Below are 10004 nucleotides of genomic sequence, written 5' to 3'. Positions count from 1 at the left end.
TTATGTAGGACGCACTGCGGGACAAGTCTCCACAATGGATTACCATAATACATAATACCTGAAGTGTTTTAAGAGGCTTATGTGCATTGTCTCACTCTCACTTTGTCTTGCCCCTCCCTACCCTAGTCATTAACATTATATAGTTTGATCATGCTCACTTAATTTGTGCTTTGGCATACACTGAATCAATATTGCCTATTATTGAGAGCAAATGTGTGTGCAAAGCCTATAACTCATACAGAACATTATCATTAATTTACATTAACGACGAAACATGGAAAATGTTTGTTGTCCATTGACTTCCATACACATGAATCCAAGCAATTTTGTACGTACATAAAGATAACAATTTCAGCAAAAAATTTGAGACAGTGATGTCAGTGAGAGCAATTAAATAGTTAGAAATGTGATCATTCATTACGACTCAAACAGTTATTTTTTTGTAATAAACACTGGTTGGACCGTTTACATTCATCCCTTGTTTCACACGGACGCAATAAGCGTTGCACATCACAAATGGTGGAGAAGACGATAGTATACGTGAAGCTTTGTCGCAATCATACTTTATAATTCATTTCTAAATTCAGAATTTAACTAAAGTCTTCATTCATATCAAGATATTTGTCTTTTGTTCTATACTAACTGCATAATGCAATCTAAAGGCGAACAGATTGGCTAGCCAGCGTTAGGATCACAACCTTCTCAGGCTCGTCCTTTTCGCAGCGAACCCAGCAGAAGGTGTTATAGTTATTGTTATATGTTGTTGTATACGTTATTATGTACTAACGTTGTGAATGTGGTCCTCGTCTCATGTTTTTTATTATGTGTTACAAATATCTCCCATCGTTTATAGCTTGTTTATATGTTATTTATACATGTTAACTCCTTCTGGGACCTGCAGGCTGCAGAACACTTGTGAATAACATGATATATTATATTTAAGAAGCAATTCAAAATGCTACTTGTATAATATTTGTATGTTAATTATAAATTCGTTTTTGTGTTCAGTTAAAGTACAACGCAGGTGTCTTTCTTGGGTCTTCACGATGCCCACCGTGGTGGTGATGGACGTGTCGCTGTCAATGACGCGGCCGGTGTCCCTGGAGAGCAGCGAGGAGTTCCAGAGGAAGAACCTGGCGGTCCACGGCCTCACCATGCTGTTCGAACACATGGCTGCCAACTATCGCTTGGAGTTCACCTCCCTGGTTGCCTTCTCATCTCTCTGGGAGCTGTTGGTGCCCTTCACACGGGATTATAACACGTTACAGGTATATCACAGGCGCCAAGGTGCTCGAGGCTCTTCAGTTCACATTTTGCCACAATATTGTAAATAAATTGTTTTTATTTGTTTTTAAACTTTATCTGCTTTGAACGATCTACTTGCTGAGCAGGAGGCGCTGAGTAACCTGGAAGACTATGACAAAACATGCATTGAATCAGCGCTCAACGGAGTGAGCAACGTAGTCCAGCAGGAGTGGGGTAGTTCCTGTCCGTGTCAGGTGTGTACAGGCCTTTATACTGCTTAAACCACAAGCCAAGATAAGCTTGTCGTAGTTTGTGTTTGACTGACTGGTGGTGGAAGTACTGTGTTGGTGGTCAGTGGGTGTGAGCTGTGCTGTGATGTTGTGCAGGTGGTGCTGGTGACGGATGGCTCTCTGGGTATTGGGAAGGGTTCCTTACGTCATTCCCTCCAAACACTGAAACAGCGCGCAGATGACAAAAAGTTCCCCCTTCCGTTTCCTTTTCCCACCAAGATGTTCATCATGTGTGTTGCCAACTCAGAGGAGGTATCCAGTCCGTCCATCGATTCCTCTCAGTCACGTTTTTTCTCGAATATGATAAATTCTAAAATATAATTTTCTTTTACTACTTTTACTACCCTTCTACCTTTTTTCTACACAATGAATTGACAGTTCATTAATTCACGCCACATATTTCTTCCAACATAATATTGACTTATAGTGACTAATGGTTTAATATAGTGTTGATTCTTAGGTTATGTGGTATGATGTATGTATGTTCTTCTTGTGTATATGATATGATGTATGATAATGTTATCTATTGTGCTGCCAGTTGCAGACAACTGATGCGATGGACAACTTGGAGGAGCTGTTGCGTCTGAGTGGCGGGGATGGGCAGATCTTTACTATGGAGGGGCAGCTGTGTCTGAAGAGTGTTCAGGCTATGTTTGGGTAAGACTATGTTTTTCATATTTTATGTTTGTTTGGATCCAATTGTTTCCTTAAGCTATGTATTAAAATAAGGTAATTGAACCACCAGAAGGTCATTCTGATGCGATAATTTGAGAAGTACCTTCACATGAGGAGAAAATTTACTTTTTTAGAGCCACAATAATGTGTATCCTGGATAGAGTGGTTCTAATACCGATACCAGTATCTTACATGCCGCTGATACTGCCTAAAATACAGTATCGGGTATCAGCGAGTACGCAAGTCCATTCGCCGATCCGATATCGTCACATTTTATGTTTGTTTGACTAGCTCATTTACGACACAGGCAAATAACATCACAAATGTGCAGTGTTACACTGCGTTTGTTCATGGTCAGAGGTTTGGAGGACTGAATGGGTAACCTGTCATCTCTGACCTACGTGTGTTCGAGCTACCAAGTCAGAAAAACATGGATGCTCACGCTAAACTAATACAAATGTATTACTATAATTATAAATGATCAATGTAAATGATCTATTTTAGACAAACTAGACAAATCTTGATGAAAATAAATCTAGACAAACTCGATTTTTAGAAGAAAGAATTAATTCTCTGTACATGTATTCACATTACAATTTTGTTATTTAGAAGAGATACTGAAGTTCAGGTATTGGAACAACAATGCTATTAGTAGTTACAATGCTAGAAGCTGTATCGGTATATTCATACAGGGTTAGTAGTATACAGCTGTTAAAATGTATCCCCAAAATGTTACTCGTATCGGCCGATACTGAAGTTCAGCTATCGGAATCGGTATTGGAACATCTCTAATTATAGAAGGTCAAATTCTTTGTGTGTGTGTGTTTCTGCTTGCAGGAGGCTCATAGACCAGGCGTACTCCCCCTTCCATGCGGTCCTGCACTGTGGGAACCTGTCCTCCGATGTGCAGGTGTTCCCTCGGCCAGAGCCTGTGGTAGTGGACGACGAGGTGGACCCCATGCCCAGGGTGGTCAACACAGGTAGCCAGTCCTTTGGCAGCAGGCGTATATATGTTCACATCAAGATTACAAAGATTACAACAGATTTTCCCCATTTGTCTTATTGCAGACTTGGAGATTGTGGGATTCATTGAGATAGGGGACATTTCAAGCCCCCCTGTCACGTCCCGACACTTGGTTCTGCCCATCGCCGTGATCAAAGGTTTGCATTTCATGTTTTGGACCCCAGGGGGAGGGTAGGTGTTAGGGGGTTCAACTCCCAGCCAGAGGTACTGGGTTTATCATTAGGCATCCTTGAGCAAGATGCCTTACCCCCATCCTGTGTATTAGGGCTGTCACTTTTTCCAAAAATGAAATTCGAACGAATTTCGAATGTCCATAATTAATTCGAATACATTCGACCCCCCCCCCCCCCATAGAACTATTAAAAAAAATAAAATAAAAAAACTATTTCTTGTGGAAATCACGTATACCTACTGAATTCATAACAGCACAGGATAAAAACACTTTGATAACACATTTGTAAACACAACAAGAGGAAGCTCCGACACACAAGTGCGGCTGTCTTTTACGCATTAACAATAACTGCTCGGAGCGCGATATGCGGAGCGCATGTCGTCCATGGCACACACAGCCTATATAAACGAACAATCTGTGAGGCCGACCTCCAACACGGCATGCTGCTCTTTTTATTCCTTAAGGAAAGAAAATTACAAGTTGTCTCGCAGCTCTCCGTTACCGCTGCAGCTGCTTCTGTCAGCCGTGCTGTATAAGTCCCCAAACAGGCTGCCCATCGCGCCCAGCGCAGCAGCGGACTTTTCTCCCTGTCGTGTGCGATCAGTGTCGGTCTCCGTTTCAATGAGCTCGTGTGAGAGGCTTTCAGTCACGAGATGTTTCTGTGCAGGGGAAAGGTGGACTAACCGGGAGAAGCGGGGATCCAGGAGGGCCGCTTTATTGAGGAGAAGACACTCGCCGCTCTCTTCTTTATAGCGTATTTTTACAGTTCGAATGGAGAATTACACTTCGAATTCGAACTTTTCACCCCACCTTCGAACGAATATTCGAACTTCGAATAAAAAGTGACAGCCCTACTGTGTATGACTGACCTGAATGTCAATGCACTGTGCGTTGCATCCGATAAAAGTGTCTGCTAAATGATGAAATAATAAATATTGTTATTGCCAGCGACCGCTGTAGAAAGCCTCCCCTTGTGTGTTCCAAGCGGCTCTGTTTCTGGTGTTTCCAGAGGCGGAGGACGTCAGCACCGGTGCGGCGGAGGAGCCTGAGGAGGAGGTCTCCGCCAGTCAAATGGCGGGAAAGAGTCCCAACTTCTGTGTCCTTTTGCACGGCAGTTTGAAGGTGGAGGGCATGGTGGCACTGGTCCAGCTGGGGTGAGTGGCCTTAAAAACACCTTGTGAGGCCCTGGTCTGTCTGACTCATTAAGGGCACTTACGCAGTCCATGCCCTGGGGTCTCATTACTTGAAGTGAATATGCATATTCATTGGCCCACCTCCTTTTTATATGAATAATATTTCATATTTCATATTCTTTAATGTCGATCCATTCTCTTCCTTTGTCTATAACCACCAGGATACTTATGCTATATTCTTATTATTCACCGTCTCTGGAATGCTGCTGGTGTTTTCTTTTATGATGCATATTTTTTGCTCATCATATATTTTGTCTCTTATCTGGGACTCTGTCTAACTACGTTCTGCTACTTTGCATGTCACAGGGAAATTTGCTGTTCAGAAGGATCCTGTGTAATACTTTGCGTATGAAAGAACGTTGACTTTGAACTCTAAGGCTACAGGGTAAACAAATCTCAAGTTTCAGCCAGCCTTCCTTTGGGGGTGGGCAGGATTTGGGGTGGGGAGAGGAGCAGAGAGTCCTTCTTTCCTTTTGATTCTATACACTTGCATTGGAACTGCATTGAGCTCATGGTGAAAGGAATCTTCTCCCACCCGTTCCTGGTGTCACCAGGCCGGACTGGTATGGCATGCTGTACTCCCAGGCTGACAGCAAGAAGAAGTCCAACCTCATGATGTCTCTGTTTGAGCCCGGCCCGGAGCCTCTGCCCTGGCTGGGCAAGGTCGCCCATCTGGGACCAATATCTGGTAATTCACCTCACCAACCAATTAACCCCATTCATGTCAATGACTTTGCATCGTCAAAGCAGTAAGCCCATGCACGTCTACAACCCTCGGACAGTGGTCGTTGATTATCTGCGTTGTTCTTCCAGAGGCGGCTGAGAACCCCTATGGGGAGGACGACAGCAAGAGTCCATTCCCAGTCCAACCCTCGATTAAACGAAGCTATGCTCAGAATGTGACGGTGTGGATCAAAGCTAGTGGATTACAGGTACATTGCCTCCATCTATTATACATGTGCATTTTTACATGGGTGCTCTTTTAATAAATATGAGTTTCCTTGTATAAATGGATTGTATTGGCTGTTCCTCAAGCATGTCACTCACATGTCGAATGCATCCTCCTCCACAGACTGACGTGCAGAAGATTCTGAGGAACGCCCGGAAGCTTCCAGAGAAGACCCAGACCTTCTATAAGGTGAACGCTCTTTAAACCCACCCTGCCGGGCTGGCTTCAGTGAAGCAGGTCGAGCAAGTTTTCCCTCGTTTTGGTTTTTTATGGAAATGTTTCGTCTGTCCCCCAGGAGCTGAACCGCCTGCGGAAGGCCGCCCTGGCCTTCGGATTCCGGGAGCTTCTGAAGGGGGTGGGGGACCTGCTGGAGAGGGAGTGCACCCTGCTCCCGGACTCGGCCCACCCTGACGCCGCCTTCCAGCTCTCCCACGCTGCCAAGCAGCTCCGGCTGGCCAGCGCCGGGGACTCCCAGTACGCCGCCTTCGACCAGAACATTGCGCCCATGCACACCGACTTCTCTAGCTGAGTGGCAGAGTGATCCAGGGGCAGAATAAGACTTTGAAATGATCAGCTCCAAAATCTGCTGCCAAGTCGAGGACAGCCCCTCCAGTATGGACTGAAACAACGTGGAAGTCAAGCAGATGGCTGTAAATATAGTACTTGTGTGGCCTGTTGTTTGTGAATGTGCAAGACCATGGTTTGTTTAACAGTGGCATGTACATATTTTTCTACTGTTTATAGTACCTTTCATAACTACAATCTCCAATAAAATTGCCATTTGTTATTACTGTTGTAATGGATACTGAGTAGCTGACATTTCTAGGTTCAATAAATAATCGGCAATGGTACCATCAATGTATTAAAATATAAAATAAAAAGCTTGGTTTCGCTCAGAATGAAAATTAATTCACAGATCAAAGGGGGTTTACAAGAGTGAATAGAACTTAAAGACCATCACTTTTAGATAAAAATACCATGAAACTAAAACGCTATGCTGAGTAGTTCCATACATAAGGAATAATCAAATGAAAACCCAGCCACATACCAACAAATGATTACAAGGATTCCATAAATCTAGAAATATCTTTTAGAATTTCTTTTATATTGCTTGAGGAATTTCATTCACAAAATTACAAAATATAGGTTGTAATACAGTATAAAAAGTTAATACATTTTTTTAATAAGGGGACCCTCTCAATTAACTGCACGTCAAATACAAATCACGATCCAAGGACACTGGAAACATCACTATTCAGAAGCTTAAAATCTAACTTTTATATAAGAAACGAAAAATTGCACTGTGAAGTTGAATTCACACAGGGCAGACAGATGATTCTGAAATGTTACTTCATCCTACTGAGCTTTCCTCTTCTTGGTGTGGAACCGCCTCTTCCTTTGCTTGTAGAGGTGTCGGAAGTTTACGGTCAACGCTGAAAATGGACCTTTGGTTAGAGTACATAACGCATTGGTTCAGTTAACCTGACGAGAAGGTTATTTTTTCAGACTCACCAAAGACCATCAGAACAAGGTAGATGTACAGGAAGTGGGAGAATCTGATCGACACGCCGATGGACTTTGTGAGATCAATACTGAACAAGTTAGCCTCATCGAAGAGGGGGATGGACTGGACGACCGCCACAGCTGCAATTGTTGAGAATACATATATTTTTTTATTATTATTTTCCAGTTGACTAAAAGGGGAAACACTTGGAATACGTATATACACCTACCTTCAGCCAGGGCTCCTAGGGGGTACAAGGGTATCCATGCAGTGTACCTCAACCAGGTGAGGTCTTTCCACTCTGTGTTGAAACAGCCCAGCATGTAGAAAGGATACCTGGAGGAAATGGCAAAACGATTATCTACACTCAAAATGTATACAGAAAATGATCTAATTCTGTGTTTAAGTGTTTGAGCCTAAACTATTGCACACCAAGTTGGTTTTAAGAGGATTCAATCCCTTTTCCATCCAATTCAACCTCAGATGAAAAAAACAAAAAAAGCAAACGCCTAGACTCACCGAAATATCTCAATAGCGCTCCAAGGATAGAACACAAAGAAGACCACGGCTTTGTTATGCATCTCTTCCAAGCTCCCAATGATGATGAAGAGGATGAAATTCCTCCCAACCACCTGGAGCAGTAAATATTAGCTTATCGGCCGCCTAACGGCAACAGTTACGAGGTGTGTCGCTGCGAGATAAGGAAACCGGGCTACCTGGATTAAAGTAGGAACCACTCCTGTCTTGACCACTCCAAAAGCAGCGTTAACCACCTCAATGGCTGCCAGAGTCTGGCAGAAGAACATGACATCCGACATGGTGTGAAAGGTGTCGTACATAGAGTCTGGAAAGTGAGCAGCACAGAGCTGTGACAGGTTCAGTTCAAGATTTGAACAGCATCATCGATCTAACTATGGATTAAATCAATTAAATAAATACAGACGTTTCAGGGGATTAAGATCCTAACCTTGGCCAAAGATGAAGAGCCGCACAGTCATGTTGATGAAGATCCAGGAGAAGCAGAGGAACTGGACCAGGTTATACAGGAACAGGAATATCGTCTTAATACTAGGACGCCCTGGAAACAATGGGATTAACTCATTTCATTCATTTAACAGTTCATCTATGAGTACACAAGCATAACCAAAAATATGTTTATTTAATTTAATAACTTTTACATAATCAGTCCTAAACAAACATCCGTTTGTTGTGTGATTAATACTCACCATTCTCTTCTCTTCTGGACATCTTTACTCTTTTCTGTTTCTCCTCCTTTTGGAAGAAAGACATTAGGTTTTTAACTGGACATGAAATGTACAGCACACATTGTGAAATCTGTGTTACCCAGCTTCACTTGCTAGAGACTCCAAGTCTATAGATAGACAGACAGATAAAATAGATTGATAAAACTTTATTAATCCCCCGGAGGGGAAATTCTTTTGTCACAGAACAGCAGCAGTGGAAGACACAGGATATAATATATATCCTTGGGGGCTCTTTACAATAAAATAAAAATACAAAGTGCTTAGGAAAACAAAAATAGATGCTAAGGTAAATGTTAAAGTAAGGACGAACAGAACAAACAGGGCAAACAGTATAAACCGTATACATTTTTAATTATAAAGCCTAGTGCCAGTATTTCACTATACCTTTATGTGCCCATACACAAGGTGTAAGCACGATTGTTCCTCTCAAACAGAATACAGCTTTTATGTTCACCTTCTCATGTATCTCCATCTCAGCATCAGACTCTTCCAGCCAGCGGTCGAAGTCCGGGGCCAGGAAGAGAGGCTTTTTCTCCTGAATGGTTAGCCTATCCCACCAGCCTCGCTGAGCTTTCTTTACTGTAATACTCACCTGCCTCTGTGTGGACTTGAAGCTCACCTACAATCATACATGTCATAAGATTATCATCAGAATACATTTCCACAGCATTACTGATACCATCAAGATAGACAGGGCTTGATCTTACCTCTGGGTTTACCGGCAACCGAAAAGCCAGACTGAACTGATAGTCATTTTGTCCCTTTGCGCCATGACCCTGTCCTTTAATCAAGCCAAAACAGGTATGAAATCCTTTGGTTTACTCCAGAACAATTCCCAACCACACGAAACACAAGGCCTCAATGACACCAGACACTCACCACTAAATTCTAGGACGTTTTCATGCATATGGACCTTCATATTCTGAAAAAGACAAAAACTTGTTAGATTGGCATTCTTGCTTTACAGCCGACCAACTACATAGCCTAACTATGCACTTAGGAGCTACTCCAGACCAGCCGCAAATGAATTTATATCAACATGGGATTCTTTTTGTAAAAATAATAACAATAAAAAATAATAAATAATTTATCTATATCTATATGTATCTATATATCTACCCACCAGATGTCAAAAGGATTCATGCGCTGAATTCACATGAGATCGACCGTTCTAGTCGCATGTAGCTAGACTTTTTATAGGAAGTCATTTTATGGACCTTCATATTCGGACAAAGAACGCTACTACTAAAAGGCGCTCCTCGACACCAACCACAACTGAATCTTATATCAAAATGGGATCATTGTGAATTTTATTAAAAATATTTTACTATATGATCATGAGCTGAATTAACACGAGATCGACCGCTCTGGTCGCATGTATCTAGACTTTTTTATAGGAAGTAATCGGGTTTACCCTCACAGTTCAGTTCACAATGTAGTATAAAGCCATAAACTCATAGTACTGACGAGGTCGAGCTCAGCCCTGGTGGGTCAAGCGATCCTACCTGTGTGTCTATCAACTCTACCCGCAGATAAATGTCTTCATGGCGCTGTGCCCAGTATACATGGGGTGTGAGCAGGGACATTTTCATTATGTCCTTGTTATTCTCGTCAAACAGTCTTTGAGCCCCACTGACAGCAGCAGCACTGAATTAGTAACCCGGCCAGTCAGAACATGACGTACGCA

At 42.5% G+C, this 10004-nt stretch overlaps 2 protein-coding genes across 2 annotated transcripts; one reads left to right on the top strand and one right to left on the bottom strand.

The window, feature by feature from the left end:
- The first annotated feature begins 473 nt into the window (after positions 1 to 473).
- ints14 (integrator complex subunit 14) lies at positions 474 to 6467 on the top strand. The gene is made up of 12 exons (XM_056598403.1): positions 474 to 738; positions 1009 to 1268; positions 1392 to 1499; positions 1632 to 1787; positions 2074 to 2192; positions 3048 to 3190; positions 3279 to 3371; positions 4416 to 4560; positions 5154 to 5287; positions 5413 to 5531; positions 5672 to 5737; positions 5844 to 6467. The coding sequence occupies exons 2-12, from the start codon at positions 1047 to 1049 to the stop codon at positions 6075 to 6077; spliced, it is 1539 nt and encodes a 512-aa protein (XP_056454378.1). The 5' UTR covers positions 474 to 738; positions 1009 to 1046; the 3' UTR covers positions 6078 to 6467.
- hacd3 (3-hydroxyacyl-CoA dehydratase 3) lies at positions 6316 to 9986 on the bottom strand. Its single transcript, XM_056598406.1, has 11 exons — positions 9823 to 9986; positions 9197 to 9239; positions 9025 to 9098; positions 8772 to 8936; positions 8279 to 8324; positions 8020 to 8130; positions 7769 to 7896; positions 7572 to 7684; positions 7282 to 7388; positions 7061 to 7192; positions 6316 to 6981 (listed from the first exon to the last, which is right to left on the bottom strand). Exons 1-11 carry the CDS (start codon positions 9907 to 9909, stop codon positions 6905 to 6907), a joined length of 1083 nt encoding a protein of 360 aa, XP_056454381.1. The 5' UTR covers positions 9910 to 9986; the 3' UTR covers positions 6316 to 6904.
- Positions 9987 to 10004: the final 18 nt, after the last annotated feature.

This window comes from Gadus chalcogrammus, chromosome 9 (genome assembly GCF_026213295.1).
Source record: "Gadus chalcogrammus isolate NIFS_2021 chromosome 9, NIFS_Gcha_1.0, whole genome shotgun sequence".
Classification (NCBI taxonomy): Eukaryota; Metazoa; Chordata; class Actinopteri; order Gadiformes; family Gadidae; genus Gadus; species Gadus chalcogrammus.
This window is presented reverse-complemented; position numbering and strand designations above follow the sequence as displayed.

Bases quoted from the DNA above. Each gene is read 5' to 3' on its own strand.
- ints14 (XM_056598403.1), top strand. From the start codon at position 1,047: ATGCCCACCGTGGTGGTGATGGACGTGTCGCTGTCAATGACGCGGCCG. The intron at 3,191-3,278 runs GTAGCCAGTCCT...GTCTTATTGCAG, and splicing joins GCCCAGGGTGGTCAACACAG to ACTTGGAGATTGTGGGATTC. The intron at 5,288-5,412 runs GTAATTCACCTC...TTGTTCTTCCAG, and splicing joins CCATCTGGGACCAATATCTG to AGGCGGCTGAGAACCCCTAT.
- hacd3 (XM_056598406.1), bottom strand. From the start codon at position 9,909: ATGAAAATGTCCCTGCTCACACCCCATGTATACTGGGCACAGCGCCAT. The intron at 8,325-8,771 runs GTGAACATAAAA...TTCTTCCAAAAG, and splicing joins AGATGGAGATACATGAGAAG to GAGGAGAAACAGAAAAGAGT. The intron at 8,131-8,278 runs GTGAGTATTAAT...CATTGTTTCCAG, and splicing joins GTCCAGAAGAGAAGAGAATG to GGCGTCCTAGTATTAAGACG.